The following is a 24,246-nucleotide window of genomic DNA, read 5'->3' on the forward strand; positions in this document are numbered from 1 at the left end:
CTGAAAGTCATAGCAGTGGGTGTTTACTTGGTCCAGAAGTTTACTTGCTCCAGAAGTGAAAGGAGGTAATGCACTTCAGATCATTTTAATTCGTAGGAAGTGATAAGGCAAGGCTGTCTGTCAGGACAAATGAGTGAGAAAGGATCGATCTAAATCTTGAAAGAAAGTGGATTTTGGATGTGAATCCTTAAACATTAGGACACATATTGGAGGAATCATAAATCCTACATAAGACTCTGAACTGCCACATCCAAATTTCAAACTAAAAACATCTTTCAAATGGATGACAACGTTTAAAGGTCAAAGTTTAGGGAGAGTGTTGGTGTGAGGTACAACAGGACCCGTGCATAAGTCTCCTTTTTAGTTACACGTGTTGAACTTGACAACTTTTTCTAAACTGTGACTTTTTACTTTTTACATACATCACACTTACACAATAACTCACTTAGAAATTATTTTGCATGCAGCTCATTTATTAGTAGGCATATTATCAAGCTGTTTGTACACTCTGTCCAAGGCACATTGAGTGCGATGCCCATGAATTTAGTTGTTCTGTTGGAGACAGCTCTGAGTCTAAAGACAAACAATTACTTTGGTGCTGCACCTTTGACACTGCAATAGGGTACTGTGCTTTTTATTACTAAACCACCTCTGAGTTAGATTCTGTAGAGGGGCACTTCGGCTGAGATTATCCTGGAACGCAATGCTTGAGTTGCTCCCCTGCTGACTCTAGCATTCATCCCGTTGAGGCCTACTCTACACCAGATCGTCTTCCTGATACATCATACACATGTATGAGGGTTGGGTTGTCCCAGAGATCAGGCAGAGGGTATTCCCACTATGTTCTCGATAGTGTATGAAGAATTAGGATAGGAGTAGAAATATAATCATAATCACACTGTAATGATATAATGGTTAAACTGTTTTTTTTTCACCATTCTTGTAATGCTGGTTGCAATGCTTTGTTTTACTCTACTAATAATTGCAGCTCACGCTTTTTACACAACAATACAATTGCTTCAATAAATGTTTGAAAATCCAATTTGTATCATTCTTGTGTCTCCCTTGGGCATGCCAGAGTAACAACGACTTTCTTGGGGAATTAGAGTGGTCATAATCTGAGGTTGCAGATACCATCTGGTACCCCGGTAAGGTTAGGGTCCAGATGTGGCACTGTGAGCAAGCTAGGAATTAGGCCAACATAGTCTGATAACATGTATGGAATCATTCCCCACATTCTGACGGTCATGTTGTCCAGATACACAGTCCTATTTAATTCATTGGAACTGTATGGCAGTGTGAGATGGTGAAAATAAATAGTGTACTGTACTGTATGTGATCTGTGAAATTCAACGAAGTGATGGATAGCTAGAGAGAAAAGCCTTAAATCAAACAGTGCGCCTAAAGCTCCCATCAGTGAGCGTACATCATTGCCTTGCAATATCAGAGTTATCTACCAAGTGTGAACCAGTTGGACACGTTTATGAAAAAGCAGTGTCGCCAATAACTTTGCATCACCTTTGGTTGTCTAATAGTCAATAATTCATTCATTTCTCATTGCTGTATATATACACACTAAAACATTCACCTACCATCGCCATTCATCCACATGTAACTTAAGCTGGCAGTACTGTAGATAAAAGAAAACTGATCTTTGTTTTTGTTCCCTCCTTTCCCGTCTTCTCTTCTTTCACTGTCACTCTCTCTCTTTTTCTCACTGTTTCTCATTTTACTTTCCATCCTTTTCTCTGCATTCTTTTTTTCATGCTGCCTTTTTCTTGTTTCCACGTATTTTGGGTTGTCTGTGTCTTTATTTCCCTCTCTCTATTATTCTGTTTACTATCTTTTCTTTGTCTCAACTATTTCATTGCACAATCTATACCTGTTTCTCACATTCCTCTCCTCTCTTCATTTACATTTTGTAATCTTCTGTCTGCAACTTATTTAACATTAAATTACATTTGCTTCTTTCTTGCCTTGTTTTTTCTTCACATTTCTTTGTTTTACTATTTATTTTTGTTTTCTTTTTATTGGTACTCTCTTCCTTTGCTTTTTGTGTTTATTTTTCTCTCTGTCTTTTGATATACTTTTATTCCCTTAAAATTCATTCTATTGTCATTCATCTTCTTGTCTTCCTGTATTCTCTCTGTCGTTCTATTGCCCATTTCATTTTCTGTCTTCCTTTACTGTTCTTTCTACGTCTCCTCCTAATCATGCCTATTCTCGTGTCTTTAATTTATCTCTGTTTTCTCGCTCTCTTTTTATGTTAATTTCTTTAACTTCTGTTTTTTTATGTTTATTCCCATGTTTCTGCTTTTCACTTTCTCTTTTTACATTCTCACTTTTCCTGTTGTCCATCTTCTGCATTCCTTCCATCTTTTCCTCCACAGGAGAAAGGATCTACGTTCCTGCAACTTGGCTCTTCCACCGAACAACAGCTCCAGGTCATCTTTGAGGTCCTTGAAGAGTATGACTGGACAGCCTTTGCAGTTATCACTACCCTCTTTCCAGGCTACGAGGACTTTGTGGATTACATTGAGTTATTGACTGACAGCAGCTTTATTGGCTGGGAGAACCGCGGTGTTCTGACTCTCAACCTCACGGATGACCCTAGCAGCTCCCGCCTGAAGCGCCAGCTCCGTGAAATCACTGTTCAAGTGCGCCTTCTCTACTGCTCGCGGGACGAGGCAGATGGAGTATTCCGGGCTGCACGCGAGGCAGGCCTCACTGGCCCTGGCTACATCTGGTTCATGGTGGGCACCAACCTGGGTGGCACAGACTACATGCCGGAGCATTTGCCTGTGGGGCTCTTCACTGTGCTGTCTGAGGGCTGGAAGGATGACCTCCGGCACAGGGTGCAAAATGGCGTTGCCATCATTGCTAAGGGCGCCGAAGCACTGTTCAAAGACTATGGATTCATCCCGGAATTTAACAATGACTGCCGGGCTCCCAACTTGAGCCAGATCAATGATAACCTCCACAGGTAAGTCATGCTATGTCTTTCATTTAGGTACAGGGGCGTGGGCGCTACAGGGAAGGGGGATATCGAATGAGGTATAATGGCAGTTCTCTCCTCCTTAAAAAAAACATTGGCAAAGCCAATAGGCCTGGCGTTGACTGCCAGCCTTTTGACTCACTGCCTCTTTTACCTTTTCATGTTTTTTTCTGCTCTTTATTGTTGGGGAGTCTGCGGGGCCCTCAGCAATCTAAAAAACAAAATATATTTTTGGCCTCATAAAGTGCCCACTGCCAGTAGTCCCTGGCACTGAAGTGAACTTCTTTGTGTGCGGTCGTGCTCCTTGTGATAGGGCAGCATGCCATCACTTACCATGAAGTTAGCCACTAGTTGAAGTGGGCTGATCCACTGCCATATGATATATGCTGTAATATAGAAGACAAATGAGAACAAGACCAATGGTTAAAGAGGGCCCGATAAGTAAGCATAGTATATATTATACATACATTTTTAGTAAAAATCAAAAGGTCTTTGCTAACGCCAAATCAAAAAATAGAATTGTGAAACTCGGTCTTCCAAATACACTCCAGACAAGCTGACTCAGAGACCCTTATGCGGGTTTCTCATTCTAGCCTTAATATCCTTCAATGGGGTAGTCACGTCATTATCTTGCAAGTGTTCTCTTCATCTAGACTTCTATGTCCTCCACTTGTATTACTGCCCTAGTACCTCTCCAGACAGAAATGTTTTCCCCACTCCCAAAATCATCTTCCAAAACCACCATCTAAAACATGAGAGCTTTCCATCTCATCACTTCTTGCCCTACAACCCAAGTCTATTGAACAATAAAAAAGTATTAGCACTCCTAGGACCGGTATATAGTTGAAGTATTTTCTTGTACCACCCCCTAGTTCCTTTGATTTTCTGTATATTTCTTCCTTTATTTTTCCCTGCATACATTTTATCTTCCATTGATTATTTATTTGTCATTCATTCTGGTTTTCTTTGTTTATACTACTCATGTTTCTTTAGTGCATTTTAATGTTTTTCTGTAGCGTTATTGCTTCTCCAGTTAGTCAAGCTCATGTTTATTCACACTTTCAAAATGATAGCTGAATTAATTAATACAAATAAAACAATGAAAATACAAATTTTGAAAAACATCTAAAAACCCCAGTAGCACTTTTACTGGGAGATAGTTCAGATATGTACATGCATTTCATGTCCACCTTCCTCAGTATGCAGTCCAGAGCATATTTTTTAGGGGTGTAGCTGACCACATGCCCCCACCCACTCCTTCATCCTCTCACATTTTCCCAGCAACCTTTTTTATTTTTTTTTGTATACTAAGAAATAGCAATAACACCAGGGTTGTCTATGGCCACTCAAGATTCTTTGCCGGAGCTTAGTCAATGAGATTCAGGAGTTGTGAATCTCATCTTTTCCAACTAAACAAGAAGTGGGCTGCATGGTGGAGGTGTAAGATAACTAAGATTAGGGATGGATTGTTTCCATATGGAACATGGTCAGTTCAGATTTGCATTAGATGGGCCTCTTTCTAGAGTGACAGACTGGATGAAAAACAATGGTTTGGAATTTAATTACTAGTGATTGGTTAGACCAATTGCAAGCATTCATCCTATCACCTTTAGGTTGTTTGAATGCCAGTACTATGCCTGGAAACTTGAGACCTGCACAGCACTCTAGCCCTATTATTGCCAATGTTTGTGTAATTTAAAAATAGTAAATATGCACCCATTCGATGAGTACTTCTATGACTACAAATGTACTACTCTTTTGGTAAACCAGTCACTAAGATATTTAGGATCCTGATCCAAAAAATTAACAAGCTACAACCTCTTAGTGAAAGGAGAACGAAGAGAAAAACAGACACAGGCATAGCAGTCCTTAATTTGCCCCCTGTTCCAAGTACCAAACCAAGACTACATTTGAGGAATGTCCCACCCCAAACACCGTCGCTGAACCTACACCCTTGCCTGTCCATTGTGGGCCTGATAGTTTTCCCTGGGAACTCATGACTACGATCATGTTTAATACAACAACCTGGATCCCGCTGCCCTGAGATCCCTTATTTTAGATATATTTTGACTGAACACTCTTCATCTGTACTACAAGAAGCCTTGATGGTGGAGATACCAAATGCATGCATGTGAGCAGGGTTCTGTATTTCTAGTCCTCACCTCTTACAAATCATATTATCAAGTGACTGACGGCACAATGTTCTAAACTCAAGTCTCAAACAGAGGATGGCATTTAGGCAAATTAATAGGGAGAGCCCAGCCAGAGCTGAGCAATGGATCTAGCTGAGCAATGGCTAGAGCTTGGCACTGAGAGTCAGTGCACGAGCCGAGCCATGAAAAAGTTTGGGACATATCGTACAACAAACATAATGTAAAAATGATGCAACCTCTTTAGAATTTTTTTATTTTTATTTCTGTAACATGCGGCAGTGTTTCTCTGTAGTACATCAGATTATATCACTACATAGACAGACATTTATTAAAAGTGACAATGCCATTACTGACCTAAGACAAAAGTCAGTAGTCACGTAAACCTTAAATGTGGCTATATTATTATTATTAAAGATGGTGCAACATTATAGTGTATTAAAGTGAATGTAAGAGATGCTTTCACAGCTCACATCCAGAGCGCCTGCATTTGCATGCGTTTAATTAAATGTGTTGACATGGAAATAGAAGGCTTGGTTAAATAAAATATTTCCCAAGAATCACAAAGTTTAGATAGGCAGCATATATATATATTGGAACTCTTATTATTCAAAATTGAATATATGGCGCAATGCTGGATTGATTAGTATGGATGAATTCAAATTCTTAAAAAATTAGTTTCCTGAAATGCCAACAATCTACTTTATCCCTAAGCTTCATAAAAAACCATAACACCACCAGGCAGGCCAATAATTTCGGCTATTGGAGGATTGCTGGAGAATACATCTAAGTATATAGACTTTTTCTTACAAGAACTGGTCAAAAACCTGCCCTTTTTCATTCAAGACTCAGGTGATTTTTTGAGACATTTGCAGCCATTTCAATGGGACCCACATTATCTGCTTGTTTGTCTTGATGTAACATCGTTATATACAAGCATCCACCATATAGATGGAATGAGGGCAATACAGCACTATTTGGACAAGAGACCACAGAATTTGGTTCAGCATAGTAAAATGTTGATGACTAGGATTCAATATTGCTTAGACAACAATTACATTTGGTTTGCAAACAATGTGTACCAACAAGTAAGAGGAGTAGCTATGGGGGCATGTTTTTCCCCTAGCTACTCCTGCTTACATATGGGATGGTGGGAGGAGATGATATTGAACAAGGAATTTGAACAACAAGTAGCTGGCCATATACAAATATGGCTAGGCTACATTGATGACTTATCCTGATAAGGAATGGTACAGAAATGGAAGCACTTGACTTTATCAACAAGCTCAACAACAACATCAATCTCCACTTCACAGCCACCATTAGCAATATCAGTGTATGCTTCCTTGATATAGAAGTATACATTAAAAATCAAAAGTTGGAAACAACACTTTATCGCAAATACTTTATTGCATGCAAAAGAGTCATCACCCTCAACATCTCATTCAGAGTATCCCGTATGGGGAGATGATGAGGATTCGACGCATATGCAGCAATGAAACTGATCTAGCTGAGGCCCAAAGTAAGATTTTTGGAGTGTGGTTACACTGTTAAGACACTAGATATAGCCATCAAAAAACAAATGACAAAAAGAGAGAGGACCTTTTAAGAAAGAAAGTCCCATGCGCAACATCAACAAATACCACAACCAGACTTATCCTCACCTACAGCAAAGAACAAAAAGCTATTCGTAGGATAGTTGATAAAAACTGTGCAGTGGTTAAAAATGATCCAGTAATTGGCAAATTAATGCCCAAACATCCTAGTATCACTTTTATGAAAGCAAAGTCCATGAAGGACTCATTGATAACTAGTAGTCCGGAAACAAGGATGCCGCTCAATTGGCTATCATCAAGGAAGGGATTTGTAAAATGCAATACTTGCAAAGCCTGCCAATATGGTAAGAGCGTAACTACATACAATACTCCTTTCTCAGAAACACCAAAGAAAATTTCTAAATTTCTAACTTGTCACACGGAGTATGTGGTATATGTATTGGGATGCTCATGTGGATTGCAATATGTGGGCAGCACAAAGTTACAAGCCCACAAACGCATATTGCAACACATGAGGACAATTACCAATCAAGACCAAACATACCCAGTGGCAAGACATTTTGCAAAAATTCACTCCAGTGACTTAAAATGCCTTTTCTATTTTCTTATTTTCTTATTGATGCACTACCGATGTCCAGGCGCGGGGGAAGTAGAGAGGGCAAACTATGTAGACTCGAAACACAATATATCTTGGAACTACACAGATTCCTCCTGAGGCGGAAAGCCGGGAGAGTGAAAAACGACACTTTTAACTTTTTATCTTTACTGTGATATCGTGTATTTTACCTTTGGCTCCTGGCTTGAACGCTGCAAATTTCGAAAGCACCCTCGCACAGCTGATTAGCGCTGCAGCGGGTGAGTGTTTGTTTAGGGATTTTGCCGCCATTCCCCGACCCAGTTGACACGCTCACCCGCGCTGGCCACGCCCCTTTCCCGGCTATTTAAACCTCGCGCTGACTACTAGCGCGTCCACCACAGATTCCTCCTGAGGCGGAAAGCCGGGAGAGTGAAAAACGACACTTTTAACTTTTTATCTTTACTGTGATATCGTGTATTTTACCTTTGGCTCCTGGCTTGAACGCTGCAAATTTCGAAAGCACCCTCGCACAGCTGATTAGCGCTGCAGCGGGTGAGTGTTTTTTAAGGGATTTTGCCGCCATTCCCCGACCCAGTTGACACGCCCACCCGCGCTGGCCACGCCCCTTTCCCGGCTATTTAAACCTCGCGCTGACTACTAGCGCGTCCACCACAGATTCCTCCTGAGGCGGAAAGCCGGGAGAGTGAAAAACGACACTTTTAACTTTTTATCTTTACTGTGATATCGTGTATTTTATCTTTGGCTCCTGGCTTGAACGCTGCAAATTTCGAAAGCACCCTCGCACTGCTGATTAGCGCTGCAGCGGGTGAGTGTTTGTTTAGGGATTTTGCCACCATTCCTCGACCCAGTTGACACGCCCACCCGCGCTGGCCACGCCCCTTTTAGCACCTTTCCCTGTTCTATAGATTATGTGCATTTACAGGAAGCGCAGCAGACGAGCGCAGCGGGCGCGACGATGGCGCGCCGAAGGTGCACTTAAGGCAAGCTCGTCTGCGCTCGTCCGCGCCAAGGTAGCGCCATGGGCACCCTACGCTGCCAGTTTTGAACCCTCACTTCAGGAGTATCTCCCTCCTGTGCCACCCTACTCCAGAGAACAACTTATTCTACTGGGTCAGAAACATGCAGATAAAGGTATACTTTCCCTAGCATCCACGGCATACCCGCGAGCTGATGTACTTCGTAACGATGTTTTTAATTGTGGCCTATTAAACGTCAGGTCTCTGCCTTAACAGTGCACGGAGATCCAACTTTTAATGGATTCTCATGAACTAGACATCTTGTTCATGACCGAAACATGGACTCGTCCAGACTGTCTGGTTGGCCCTGGCTTTGCTTGCCCTCCCGGTTTCAAATTCCTCCACTCCCCGAGACCGATGGGAACTGGCGGGGGGGGTGGGAGTGATTTTCAGAGCCTCATGCAGTATTAAGATTCTGAGCTTAGACCCAACTTTGGGCACTGAGATGCTGGGGATCTCCATTCAGACCGGTTCGGGGACTACTGCCACTGGATTAGTCTGTTACCGCCCTCCAAGCACGTTTAACCTGCTACAGCAACAAGCTCTTATCTCTACTCTGACCAATATCGCCCTATCTCACCATAAGCTTCTAATTCTTGGTGATTTTAACCTTTGGCGCCATGGCACACTTGATTCAGCTCTCGGTAACCTTCTTCAAGCCTGTAATAGTTTCGGTCTCTCCCAACTGGTCTCCAAGGCCACCCATACAGCTGGCCACCTCCTGGATTTGGTCTTTGCAGCTCCCGATCTGGTGGTTATGGGAGACATTTTACCAATGGACTGGACAGACCTTTCTTTAGTTAAATTCTTTCTTTATAAGAAGATGAACTCTCATAAGGCACCTGCCCCGTCTAGGGAAATTAAGTGTAGAGACTGGAAGGCCCTCTCACGACCTCACTCCTCTGGGGACGTGTTCCACCTGGCCCCGCTTTTTGATGAGAACAAAGGTGTTGATGATAACTACAACTCTTTCTACTCCAGCATTTCTCTGGCGGTTGACACCGTTGCCCCTCTAAAAACTCGGCTCATTAGGGGTAAAGACTCCGCTCAGTGGTTCAACGACGACCTAAAAACCTTAAAATTGGACTGTAAACAAGCTGAGAGAAAGTGGAGACACGACTACAGTGAAATCTCCAAAGTTGCATGGAAGACTAAGATTCTGGCGTATAAAAATCTCATCAAAAAGTCTAAAGCTGACTATTACTCCTCTCTGATCTGCAACTCCTCCTCTAACTCGAGGTGTATTTTTAACATCTTAAATAGCGTCACCAATCCGGAGTCTTGCAAGAATGTGATTGTCCCATCCCAAGAACTTTGTGACAATCTTGCTACATTCTTTAAAGAGAAAATAGATCTGATCCTGAAAGACCTGGACACCCCTCTTGACACGGATTTCCCTTCCCTTCCGGTCCTGGTCTGGTCCCCTCAGTAGACCAACCACCCGAACCGGTGTTGGCGCCAGATAGGTCACTGTGCCGGTTTTTGCCACTTACCTTCGACTTCTTTACCAAGGTAGCGAGAGGGATTGTTTCCGGCTCCCCTCTGGACCCGGTGCCTCCCAAAATCTGGAAGGAATTTGAAGACGAGTTCTTCCCCACTCTTCATCTCATCTGCAATCAATCCCTGGTGACCGGCACCGTCCCTGCTCACTGGAAACGGGCGTTAGTCTCCCCCTTGTTAAAGAAACCCTCCCTGGACCCCGACTGCTCCAAAAACTATCGGCCCATTTCACTGCTGCCATTCCCCGCCAAGATAGTTGAGCGGGTGGTTAGTAACACTCTCTCCACCCACTTGGAACACCATCTCCTACTTGACGAAGACCAATTCGGCTTTCGGCCTGCCCATGGAACCGAAACAGCTCTCATCACCGCTATGGGCAAACTGCAAAGGCGCGCAGACAGAAGACAGGCTTCATTTCTGATCCTGCTCGATATGTCTGCCACCTTTGACACGGTAAATCATAAGATCTTGTTGAGGAGGCTGTCTGAGGTGGGAGTGAGAGACTCGGCACTGCAATGGTTTCACTCTTTTCTGGATGATAGGCAACAGGCAGTTTCTATGCCTCCTTTCCAATCTTGCCTTGCTCCGGTGCTGCACGGAGTTCCTCAGGGCTCTGCTATCAGCCCAATTCTTTTTAATGTGTACCTCAGGCCGTTAATTAGGCTCATTAAAGGATTCGGCATTAGTACTGTTAATTATGCCGATGACACGCAGATGATCCTCTCCTTGGAAGGAGAGGATTTTATCTCCATAGAGGTCTTTCACAACTGTCTACGGAACACGACAAGCTGGCTAAAGGCCAATTCACTTCAGTTTAATGTCGGGAAAACAGAAGTGCTTTTTAGCGCTGGAACGAAAATCCCTCGCCCATTTCCTAACAACTTCAGGCCCCCAGAAACACGCTCCAACGTACGGCCTGCGGAATCTGTCCGCAACTTAGGGGTCATGTTAAACCACGGGCTCAGCATGGACACCCATGTGCAGAAAACTTCGGCTTGCTGCCTTGCTATCCTCCGCTCACTGAGGAAGGTTCTGCCCCTTTTACCCACTCACGCTCGCGCCCAAGTTGTCAGATGCACTATCCTGAGCAGGTTGGATTACTGCAATGCCCTCCTGCTCGGGGCCCCTGAATATCTACTGGATAGGCTTCAAAGGGTTTAATCCGTGGCCGCGAAACTGGCCTTGGGGCTGCCTAGAAGATATAATGGGCCATTGGCCTTGGCAAAGCTACACTGGCTTCCTATTAGACAGAGAATCCAATTCAAAGCCCTCTGTATAGTTTTTAAGGCTCTTCACGGATGCGGTCCAGCCCCCTTACAATCTAAGTTTGTTTGGTATACTCCTACCAGACAACTTCGCTCATCTGAGGCTAGGCTGGAAGTCGTTCCCAGATTTAGGAAGGTCAGAGCTGGAGGTAGATCCTTCGAGGTGACGGCCGCCAGACTCTGGAACTCCCTCCCCATCGAGCTTAGGTCCACAAATGAACTCTTGCAGTTTAGAAAAAAGGTGAAAACCTGGCTCTTCCCAGGCTAGCCTCTCCCACGGTATCTGATCCTTTCCCCTCTCTGGTTTCTGTTAGCGCCAGGATGCCTGCAATGGGGACAGTCTGCGCTCTATAAATTCTTAAAATAAATAAATAAATAAATAACTAGATACCAAGACCCCAATGGACACAACTCAAATGAGGATTTCCACATATGGCTATAATTAATGTGATGGATCAATGTAACATCATACCTGTACATATGAGTACCTAACAGAATCTCCACTTTTTAGTTTGAATATCAGATTTTTTTATGATCTTTATTCTATTTATTTATTTATTTTTCAAACATTAGTGAGGCTAACTGCATTGGGCATTAAACAAGTATTTATACTACTAATAAGCCTATATATATGAAAATTGAAAACTTTTTCACATAAATATTTTTCGCTGATCAATTCCAGTTCACCCTCCCCTCCCGTAGTTCTTAAATTTTCTTTATCATAGGATCATGGGCTGATCCTGGGCAACACTGGGTTTTATATTACTGCTCATAGGCACTTTTTTTATAAGGTATAGGACATAATAAACATCATGCAGATCATATTTGTCAGATGTATACTCTTTATTTTGATTTCAAGCAGCATCTCATATACAATTTATTATAAATAGGCTAAACACATTTATGTGAATACAATTATCCTCATAAATTCCTACAATACGCAAACTACCGTCACACATAAATAAGAAATTATCAATCTTTGCTTTTAATATGCATTAGCATGAAATGTAATAAGTCTATTTGAATATTTATGGATTTTAACCGTATATTCTTATTGTGTGATACTTATATATGTATATATTTTATATTTATATATTTATTTTTATATATGTACATATTTATAGCTACTAAGTTGCATAACAATTTGGATGTGTTTGAATTTCCAACATCGTATACATATTCACATATTTATTTATTTATATGTAAATTTTAATTATTTATATATAGATTATATGTCATTGTATATTGCGATTTGCACTTAAATACAGTGTCTCTTTGAATATGCTATTTGATGCAATTGAAACAATAGTAGTTTTACTATATCCATGATTATCACGTGAGAGGTACTGGTCACTTTAAATAAACTTGGGCGACTCCTATAGCGCGTCATGTGAACTTCTGAACGGATTTACACCAAATAAGCAAAAGGCACAAGCCTGAACCAAGGACTACCTCTTTGCCAAATTTGGTGTAATTCCGTTCAGCCGTTCGGGCTGTAGCCGTGTCTAAAGGTCCAATGGGAAATTGCATGGGGAAAACACGTTTTGGGACCATCCTTTTTTCTCGGCCCCCGCTTGACCAATCACCCCTAAACTTTCAGGTAAGGAGCGAAACTGAGCTGGCCAAAAGTTTGGAAAATTTCAAGAAGATTCATCAATCAACGCCAAAGTTATTGGCAATAGAATGTTGCGGTTTTCCTATGGATAATAGGTCCTAACTATAACTACCTACAACCTTCATATATATATATATATACATATATATATATATATATATATATATATATATATATGAAAGATTCTGTCGCTCAAGCTTGGCTGCTCAATTCTCACCTTCAGCATGAAGGTACGGACATGGACCACAGGTATTAGATGTCGATTATTTTATTTGTGCTGCTGCCATATATATATATATATATCTCCAAACGCAATTCCGGTGCTATGCTGCACCCCCAAGAAAATCCACAAGTCTCCTCTGGTTAAGTACATAAAGTACAGCTTTAATCCACATTGATACGACATGGACAAAACTTCTCAACACGTTTCGGAGAGCAGTGTCTCCTTTATCACCCATATATACATATATATATTACCTACTGGCGGTCGCCAGTAGGTATATATAGTTAGGATTTTTTCTCTATGGGATTTTTGAAAATTCTATGTCTAATAACTTTGGCGTTTGTGGACGGAATTGGCTGAAATTTTCAGGAAAATGGCACATTTTGTTTCTGAGCAGCCCTTGAAAATTTGGGGGGGGTTCGTCAAGGGGGGGCCGAGAAAAAAGGGGGGTCCCAAAACGTGTTTTTAACATTGAGTTTTCCATAGGGCGGTTGGCCTCACTTTTAGCCCGAACGGCTGAATGGATTTGCACGAAACTTGGCAAAATTGTAGGGACTGGTAGCCCGATGTGCCTTTTGTAGGTCTCAATATATGTGCTACAGTGGATTTTGAGAAATTAACGTTTAAAAAAAGATATATATCTGTAACAGCGGACCGGGCAGCGCTCCAGGACGCGTACTTTTCGCGCAACGGAGCTTTGTGAAGCGAAGCTGATTGGTTCTCCGGCGTCTGTCAACATTCCAAACAGTCCGTAGCGGCCGCCATCTTGTCTCTCGGTAGGATCGAGAGACAAGAGGAGGCGAAAGCGAAGGGGCAAATGACCATAAGGGGGAATAGTAGATCCTCGCTGACCCCCTAGGTTTGATGTGGAGGTTTTAAAAGGGCCCCGCGGGGCAAAAAAAAAAAATAATAATAATAATCGAACGGCTGAATGGATTTGCACGAAACTTGGTAAAATATTAGGGACTGGTAGCCCGATGTGCCTTTGCTAGGTCTCAATATATGTGCTCCAGTGGATTTTGAGAAATTAACGTTCAAAAAAAGACATATATCTGTAACAGCGCTCCGCTTCGCGTAACGGAGGTTTGCGAAGCTGATTGGTCATTCTGTCACTGGGCTATAGTTGGGCTACATCTGGCTGATATTTGGGCTACATTTGTTTTTTTTCGTCTCTGGCGGCCATCTTTGGGCTACATTGGGCTACATTGGGCTTCATTGGGCTTCATTGGGCTACATTGGGCTACATTTGGGCTCCAACATATATATAGGCCAATGTAGCCCAATATATATTTTCCAAAGTTAATTTTCGTAAAAACCACTGGAGCATATATCTTGAGACATAGCAAAGGCACATCGGGCTACCAGTCCCTACAATTTTGCCAAGTTTCGTGGAAATCCATTCAGCCGTTCGAGCTAAAAGTGAGTCCAACCGCCCTATGGAAATGAAGGAAATGAATGGGTAATTTGTAATTAGCAAATAGCTCATCGCAAACTAGGAATGGTAAAGAATCGCTATTTATTCCTTAAAGTTCGCTATTTAGGAAATGCAAAAAACTTTGATGATACATATGGCGGTTCATCTCTAACAAGATAAGAAGCATAGGGATAGATTTATGATGACTGGCGCATCACCAGGGATGTGTTAGTCATTCTGTGCCGCTGTTCCGTCACCTATGGTGTGCTGCATTTACAATGCGGCGCATCATGGGGCAAAAACAGCACAGATGCGTGATGTATCTGTGCCGTAAAGGTGGCGCATTGCTGGAGTTGTATCGCAAGTGTGATGAAGCTCCAGCAAGGGTCGGGGGTGCCCCTGTCGCAGGGTTTCTGTTCTCACACAGAACTGTGGACAGAGGATTGGAACCGCGGCGAATTAGGGTGTCCCAAAACTCACCTTAGTAATCAAAAACCCCTTAGCAAGCTAGGTACAGTGTCACATTGGATATAACAAACTCTCAATGTTTAGACAATCCAGAATATGAACTTATAGTACCTCAGGATACGTGGAACTCATGAACAGTCGGTCGTTATATATTTCTTAGAAACCAGAACATGGAGTTAAGAAGAACACATGTGTATTTGAAATGTTTATTTACTAATGCCGTCTTCTCAGGCGTAGTATCTTAGATAATACAAGTACACATATTATCAGTAGCAAAATTACCAGCATAGTTACTAGTACATAAAAAGCGAATGGTGACAGTATGTTAACATGCTGTAAATGAATAAGAGTTAGCAACACTTATAAGCAGCCGCGGGCCGTGGAGGGAGTTACGGTGAGGCAGGGAGGCGGGGAGGGGGAGGGGGAGGGGCAGGGTTTTGAGGGCTCCACCCTGCTTCTCCCCCTCCCCGCCTCCCTGCCTCACCGTAACTCCCTCCACGGCCCGCGGCTGCTTATATCTCACCCTCCCTAATACACATATTATATTATTTGCTAAGAAGGTCTCTTTGTGTTGGTTTAGGGCGTGCCCATACTTTAGTGTCTTAGATTTGAAGGAATCACATCAGCATACACCAGCTCTCTCTTCATGTGAACCGCATCAAGTGTTGTGTATGTGTGTTCGGCAAAGCAATATAAAACCCGCCTCATGCCCAGAATTGGCAGAAGTTGCACTTATGTTATGAGTATGAAGTCGTGGAGATCAGACCTCATAACAATTCTGTATCGTGTTGTTCTTGAAACTTTAGCACTCGCTGTACAGATATAGTTTAACAAGCAAAGCAGATAGTAGAGCAATAACATATTATTCTCATGTAAACCACGATGAACTACTAGGTTGAAAGCTAAAGCAACAACTAAGTGTCGTGTGCAGAAGTTGCAAAAAACGAAAAATGGCGTTTAAACCGGTAATGAGCCCATGCTAACTTAACACGGTGTAAAGATATCCAGGACCTAGATGACACCTCCCCATGATCCGGAAATGAACTGAATAAGATAATAGAAGTGCCATCTCATGAGAGCAGATTGCAAGTTTATATGTGGACGGTGCGCAAGGTAAAGCATTAAAAACTAGGAAAATTTAATGCTAAAGAAAAATAAAACAGCCAAGTACTTTATCGAGTCTTAAGCCAATAGGCAAGGTAAATAATAAAAACTTGACAAATAAGTCAATGAATTGTCAATGAAATGCTAGTACTCAGCATATCAAACATGAAAAAGGTCTATGACATAACTGTGTATGCAAAATAAGCTGCAACAGCCTCCAATAGGAAGTCACCGTCTTCATCCGAAAACAGTTCAGCCATCCAATTTAAAAGCGGAAAAGAACATACGTGCTCTCCCAGCACCGGATCCTCTATCACCATCAGAGGACAGCTCGGTGGGTTTTCAAGAAAGCTCTGTTCCAAGAAAGACTGTGTTGCCGCCAGTAAATTCCAGGGACCAATTAGTCCATGCATCAATGCCACAGCCATAATCCTTTCGCCAGGACAAACCAACTCGTGAGTAATGATAGGAGTCATCAGCTGATTAAAGTCGACGTCAGGAGAAACCGGTCCGCAGAGACACAAATCAATGGCCCAATCGAAATCACAGGTCAGGCAGTGAAATACAGGCTGGACACAGGTGAAGTAGGAGAATCGAAAAGATAATCCATATGCCGTGCTTAATATCGCCAACGGCATTGTGCCATAATATTCTAGCATGCGATTGCGGAACAGTGTCAGCAGCTGCAGGGCGGGAGGTTGCATAGGAGGGACATCCATATTTAAAAATGTAAAAAAGCACAAGAGCGTCCGCTGGTAATGCAAGTAAAAATGGCAATCCACGAAGCAGAGTGGAAAAAATAGAATGAAAGAAAGCAGGGATGACTCCAAAGATTTTCTCAAATGAAGTCACGAGACCACTGGTAACAACTTTAAAAAAGTGCGCCAGGGCCTTTGTGGAGGATGCGTTAAAGATAGTCCGAACCATCTTACTGAAATGGAAAGGCAAATCTGAATTGAAAAGGGTCTGCACCTCTGTACGGGTGTTCGCTATGTGAAGCACGAAAGTTTCACGGGCCGAACTCAAGGCCACCTCTCTCTGAGACAAAAGAGCTCTTATTCTTGCCATGCCATTGAAATCTGCTCCCAAGGTTGGTATTTGTGGCGAGATTGAAAACGCCCTATGTTCATGTGTGGGAGGAAATAGAACATTTCTGCAGCAAATAACCCGTTCACTTACTGTTACGATAAAAGGAATACTTTTAATTAACCCAGAACAATCTTCATTATTGAGCATCAAATAACTACCATTTTCCAACAACTTGAACGTGGGGATGATAGCAGGAACTGGCGTGCCTTGCAACACGCAAGCCATATTTGGTCGGTGTTTGTTGCATGAACCGTGTAACTGTATGTGCCTACACATTAATGAATGATCTGGCGTCTCAGTGCATTCCTCTCCATTCAGATAAACTTCTTGATCATCTTTGAAACATCTGTATGTGTATGGAAGCGACCAGACCTCATGAAGAAAAGCACTACCTAAAGGTTCATAACGACCTATTGGTATATATTTCATACAATTTGAAAACTTATATAAAGCAAAAGGCAGCGTTATTAAACCGTGGATAAGGCACGTTGCCAAAAAACCCGCAATCCTCTGCTGATGATGTCACTGAGCATGTCATGAATGATGTAATATGTGACATCATCAGCAGTGGATTACAGGTAATAGTATCTCTAGTTTACTCCCCTATAGCTGTCTTTCTTTTAACATAAGTGTCTGTTTCCTTCCCTTATACTTACTGTTTTTGGTTCGCTTCCGGTTCGCGTACCGGCGAGCGAACTGGGAAGCGAACTAAGAGAAATAGAGGTTGGCACAGTTCCAAATATTGTACCAATTTTTTAATAACGGGGAGGTAGTTCTGAAAAGAACTTTTTTTTTATTGTTTTTGTTGTTTTATATTTTTTTTATTATTTTTCGGAATTTTTTTTACTTTTTTTGAATTTTTCTGAACAGTTTTATATTTTTTGGGGGTTTTCTTGGAGGGGGCAATGAAAACGATTCATTGTAAAGGGCTCAACAGGAGCAACAAAACAAAAAAAAAGTATTTATTATTTTGGGCGTTTCGTACAAACTTGCATATGATAGTCAATAGCTCTGTTGATCAGAGTGATGCTTCTTTCTCCGTAGGAAATGAATCCATCGCAAAATACGCAGATGTGTTTTACTTCACCAAATCTCATTTGTATATTTGGCACCATCTCCCTGCCCTCTGGTCCCGTTACTTCCGGTACAACAGATCTTCTGGCCATAATAGGGAGATTATCTAGGTCGTTCCGAAACTGTGCAGCACTGTAGTTGTTAGGATGCCACCTAGTCATATGGCGATGCATTGTGTAGTTTCCGAAACTGTATTTTTTCTCGGTTCCTCTGGACAGTCTATCTTGACATATAAGGCAAGTTACGTATCTTGCATTTACTTTTTTCTGACCTTTGGGAATTTTAAAAAATTGCCAAATGAAGTTTTCTTTCCGGTGAGACGTCCTGGGCTCCTCAGGCAAAAACTGCCTCTCTTCGTGCTCGTCGTCCTGTTCCTCTTTTTCCTCTTCTTGTTGAATTATAACTTGAGCAGGTGGTCCACTCTTCCTTGGATGTGGTGGAGGTGGTGGGGAAGCACCAGCTGAAGCTACTAAAGAAGCCATTGCTCAGTGATCACAAAGGGTCTTTCTCTCACAATGATGAAAGTCAGAGTGAGGAAAGAAGGAGGGATTTTCATCATTTGGGAAAAACAAGAGTTCTCAACCAATGAAAAGTGTTCATTTTAGATTATATGACCTAGTCTTACATCATTAGGAAACCAAAAGTGAAATGAACCAATGAAAAGTGTTATTACCAAGTCACATGACCTGCTGTGTTTACGTTAAGCGCTTTGCAGGGCCTCCCGGTTTGCTTCCAGAAACCTGCGCTTTGCGACTCGCTTCGCGTACCAGTTCGCTAACGTAGCACGTCATATGACGTATCACGCGACAACGTGAAACGTCATGCGGACGGGAGGCGTCACGATGTTGTTTTCTAACGCGGCAGTTGCGGTAAAGAAACGTTTACCGGCTCGCGGTCTATTTCGTGGCATCAAGGTCAGCTAACGGGAAGCTTCCCGATTCGCGAAGCGGGAACGAAGAAAAAAAAATATTTAAAAAAAAAAATTATTCATAAACATATAAAATATATTTTTGGATTTAAAGAAGAATACATTTTACAGCTACAGATATTAGCTGTTAAAAAACCAATGAAATTCACTGAAAAAACCATAGGTTATAGACCATATATAGTTAGGAATTAGCATTTACAAAACCTTGAAAATTCACTGAAAAAACCATAGGTTATAGACCATATATAGTTAGGAATTAGCATTTACAAAACCTTATTTTACTCACACAAAACCATTGAAATTCCATATATAGTTAGTTGCACTAACTATATATCGCGCACCCGCAATCCACTGCTGATGATGTCACATATTACATCATTCATGACATGGTCAGTGACATCACTGATGACATCACTGATGACATCTCAAATGACATCACTGATGACATCACTGATGACATGTGATTTGACATCAATGACCACATCACTGATGATATCATTCATGTGACAATACAATGCATCTCCTCACATTTTAATATAACCTCTGTTTCACCCAGTGTTAAATACAGAGTATAATTTTTGAAACCATTGACACACCAATACTAGTTACTACATACGCACTCACTGATTCCTATGTCTACACACACATTCACTCATTCACCCATACAATCATTCATACATACAATCACTCATCTTTACAACACTATCATATGCACTCATACATCTATACAGACACTCACAGTCTGCCACTCATCCATGGAGTTACTCACACACGTAGTCAGTCCTGTTAAAGAATCAATGACACTTCCATTTTCTTGTCTATACAGTTAAACATAGAGCACCTTACATTTTCAAACATATACTAACACATACTTACCTTCTTATAGAATCATTGATACAAGTACACATTGATCTGCACAGAGTCACACACCTCCCAGCCAGCCAGCCACACACACACTCAGTCTCCCATACAAATACTTGGACAATCAATCAGTAACCCATATAGTTAATCATATAGCTACTGATCAACACGTGCAGCAGTTTACAGAACAACAGACATAATGATGCTCAAATTAAGATAGTTTAGTCACTAACCCATGCACTCAGTGAGACACATTTAATCACTCACTCATACATTCAGTCATGCACCTACTAAATCCTTTGTCCAGACACTTATACTTCCACTCATTCTTCAATATGTAAGACACATTTTAACTTTACAGAAACACACAGTCACTGGATGATGTCATCAGTGATGTCATCAGTGATGTCATTTGAGATGTCATCAGTGATGTCATCAGTGATGTCATTTGAGATGTTATCAGTGATGTCATTTGAGATGTCGTCAGTGATGTCATCAGTGATGTCATTTGAGATGTCATCAGTGATGTCATCAGTGATGTCACTGACCATGTCATGAATGATGTAATATGTGACATCATCAGCAGTGGATTGCGGGTGCGCGATATATAGTTAGTGCAACTAACTATATATGGAATTTCAATGGTTTTGTGTGAGTAAAATAAGGTTTTGTAAATGCTAATTCCTAACTATATATGGTCTATAACCTATGGTTTTTTCAGTGAATTTTCAAGGTTTTGTAAATGCTAATTCCTAACTATATATGGTCTATAACCTATGGTTTTTTCAGTGAATATATATATATATATATATATATGTGTATATATATATATATATATATATATATATATATATATATATATATATATATATATATATATATATATATATATATATATATATATATATATATATAATACCAGAAACTTTCTATGCAGAAAGAAACAGGTCCACACAGGTCCACAGGAAAACCTTCATTTAATTACAGCAGCTCAGGAGCGGCATGACCGGTTTCGGCTGGTGTGCCTTTTTCAAATGCCATATTCCCTCACATTTTCCTGCTGTCCACTTTTAAACGGCACAGTGCCCCGCTTCGATTGGTGCAGGCACTGTGAAGGTAGGGAAGTTCTCCTGAACTCGGTGCTCCCAGACTCGGTGCTCCAAATTCACATGCTGCAGGTACATGCACGTAAGTACTGCCCCCAGTGGGCCGTGCCTGCAGCTTCACTTCTCCTTCCCCGATGTTTTCGTGATTAAAAATGTCAGCATTCCTGGGTCCTTCATCCAGCCAACATGTCCCACAAAGCACCTAGGCGCACTTCCCTGAAGTAAGTACTGGAATGCGCTGTTCGTGAAGTCACTAATTTGACAGCATGCGCCTGTTCGTGATACGCTGTTTGTGAGGTCACAGATTAACACAGCTTGTGCCTTGCAGTAAATGGTGGCGGTTCGGCGTTGATCCCAAGCACATTGAGAGACACCAAAAGAGTTTGCCACTGGAAACGCCGAACTTTCTTCAGGAAGGGGACTTTACGGTGCGCGTGGCCCGCACCAATATATAATACCAGAAACTTTCTATGCAGAAAGAAACAGGTCCACACAGGTCCACAGGAAAACGTTCATTTAATTACAGCAGCTCAGGAGCGGCATGACCGGTTTCGGCTGGTGTGCCTTTTTCAAATGCCATATTCCCTCACATTTTCCTGCTGTCCATTTTTAAAAGGCACAGTGCCCCGCTTCGATTGGTGCAGGCACTGTGAAGGTAGGGAAGTTCTCCTGAACTCGGTGCTCCCAGACTCGGTGCTCCAAATTCACATGCTGCAGGTACATGCACGTAAGTACTGCCCCCAGTGGGCCGTGCCTGCAGCTTCACTTCTCCTTCCCCGATGTTTTCGTGATTAAAAATGTCAGCATTCCTGGGTCCTTCATCCAGCCAACATGTCCCACAAAGCACCTAGGCGCACTTCCCTGAAGTAAGTACTGGAATGCGCTGTTCGTGAAGTCACTAATTTGACAGCATGCGCCTGTTCGTGATACGCTGTTTGTGAGGTCACAGATTAACACAGCTTGTGCCTTGCAGTAAATGGTGGCGGTTCGGCGTTGATCCCAAGCACATTGAGAGACACCAAAAGAGTTTGCCACTGGAAACGCCGAACTTTCTTCAGGAAGGGGACTTTACGGTGCGCGTGGCCCGCACCAATATATAATACCACAAACTTTCTATGCAGAAAGAAACATGTCCACACAGGTCCACAGGAAAACCTTCATTTAATTACAGCAGCTCAGGAGCGGCATGACCGGTTTCGGCTGGTGTGCCTTTTTCAAATGCCATATTCCCTCACATTTTCCTGCTGTCCACTTTTAAAAGGCACTGTGCCCCGCTTCGATTGGTGCAGGCACTGTGAAGGTAGGGAAGTTCTCCTGAACTCGGTGCTCCCAGACTCGGTGCCCTAAATTCACATGCTGCAGGTACATGCACGTAAGTACTGCCCCCAGTGGGCCGTGCCTGCAGCTTCACTTCTCCTTCCCCGATATATATATATATTATCCAACAATTATCACAATATATTGCTGTCCACTTGTGGGCGGGTGCCTCCATCGTGGTTGGGACCATCACGCTTTAATTGCTCAACAAAATCCCGTACTGGAGAGACAAGGAGCACTCAGCGGTTTCCATACTCATATTTATTCAGGCAGTTGCGTTTCAGAAATTTTTGCCTTTTTCAATGCCAAGATTTACATAAATTGCTGTTTCCAAGATTTGTAAACAGTTCTGTCCCATCTCTATTGGGCAGTCAAATTTTGGTGCGAGACGACAGTCTGACAGACTCTGTAGACTTTCTTTCAATCATGTGCGTCATCTTGACATACCAAAATTAACACAGTTCTCTAAGTGAGTGTGTTTGCATACTTGTAAATTTCATTAAGGTAATGTCACTGAGTAGAAACAAACAAGCTGCAAATCACCAATATATTGGGCGTCTTTTCTCACCAAATCTGGGCCAATTGAAGAGTAGTACCTTCGCCCTGCCATAATCCTACACCATTCCAGATCTGTACCTCTTGGAATTTGGTTTAGTAACCAAGGTTCATTCATTAAAGTAATGATGACATTGTGTCGCCAAGTGTCGCCAAGTGGTGGTTCTGGCAATGCTACAATAAATTATCCAAAAATTGTCACAACATATTGCCGATCCCTTGTGGACGGGTGCCTCCAACAAAATCCCCCACAGGAGAGACAAGGAGCACTCTGCGATTTCCATACTCCAATTTATTCAGGCAGACACTTTTCAGTGATTTTCGCCTTTTTCAATGCCAAGATTTACATAAATTGCTATTGCCAACATTTTTAAATAGTCCTGTCCCATCTCTATTGGGCAGTCAAATTGTGGTGAAAGACGGACTGACAGACGATATATTTTCTTTCATTCATGTCTGCTATCTTGACATACCAAAATTAACACAGCTCTCTAAGTGAGTGTGTCTGCATACTTGTAAAGCTCATTAAGGTAATGTCTGTCACTAGGTAGAAACAAGCTGCAAACCACCAATATATTGGGCGTCTTTTCTCACCAAATGTGGGCCAATTGAAGAGCAGTACCCTCGCCCTGCCGTAATACTACACCACTCCAGTTCTGTACCTGTTGGACTTCAGTTTAGTAACCAAGGTTCATTAATTAAAGTAATGATGACATTGTGTCGCCAAGTACAGTATTACTGGTGGTCAGAGGCTGTTCTGGCAACGTTACAATAAACTATCCAACAATTGTCACAACATATAGCTGAACACTTGTGGGTAATTGCCTCTGTCATGGTTGTGACCATCATGCTTTAATTGTTCAACAAAAGTCCCTATAGGAGGCACAAGAAGCACTCTGCGGTTTCCATATTTCAATTTATTCCGGCAGACGCGTTTCAGCGATTTTCGCCTTTTTCAATGCCAAGATTTAAATAAATTACTATTGCCAAAATCAGGAATAAAGTGGACTTCATCACCCAAGCAGAAGTGCACCAGGAGGCACATTTGCAAAGTGGTGGAGAAAGGGGGTGTGATCTACGACTACCTCTCAGCAATCCCACTGTGCGGGGCTTACAGGAGGTAAAAGGAGGCTAGTTGGCCCCTAAGGAGCCCCAGCACCAAAGGGGACTTGTTCACCCAAGCAAGAGCACGCAATGAAGTGTGTTTGCAGAGTGGTGGGCAAAGGGGGTGTGGCCTGCTGTAATCATTTTATAATCCTGCTGTGTGGGACTTACTGGAGGTAATAGGAGGGGTAGTTGCCCCTAAGGATATCCTTGAGGTCCTACTGCCCCTTCTGTTACCTCCAGTAAGTCCCACACAGTGGGTTTACTAAGAGGTCTTTAGAGGCCACGCCCCCTTTCTCCACCACTCT

The 24,246-nt window shown here is 42.1% G+C and overlaps 1 protein-coding gene across 1 annotated transcript in view; it reads left to right on the forward strand.

The window, feature by feature from the left end:
* The window catches only part of GRIN2D (glutamate ionotropic receptor NMDA type subunit 2D), a 1,103,075-nt gene that overhangs the window by 51,649 nt on the left and 1,027,180 nt on the right, over window positions 1-24,246 (forward strand). The window contains exon 2 of the mRNA XM_078654973.1: window positions 2,391-2,983. Coding sequence (XP_078511099.1) covers window positions 2,391-2,983 — 593 coding nt within the window. The remainder of the gene's footprint in view (window positions 1-2,390; window positions 2,984-24,246) is intronic.

This window comes from Lissotriton helveticus, chromosome 7, assembly GCF_964261635.1.
Source record: "Lissotriton helveticus chromosome 7, aLisHel1.1, whole genome shotgun sequence".
In the NCBI taxonomy this organism is placed as follows: Eukaryota; Metazoa; Chordata; class Amphibia; order Caudata; family Salamandridae; genus Lissotriton; species Lissotriton helveticus.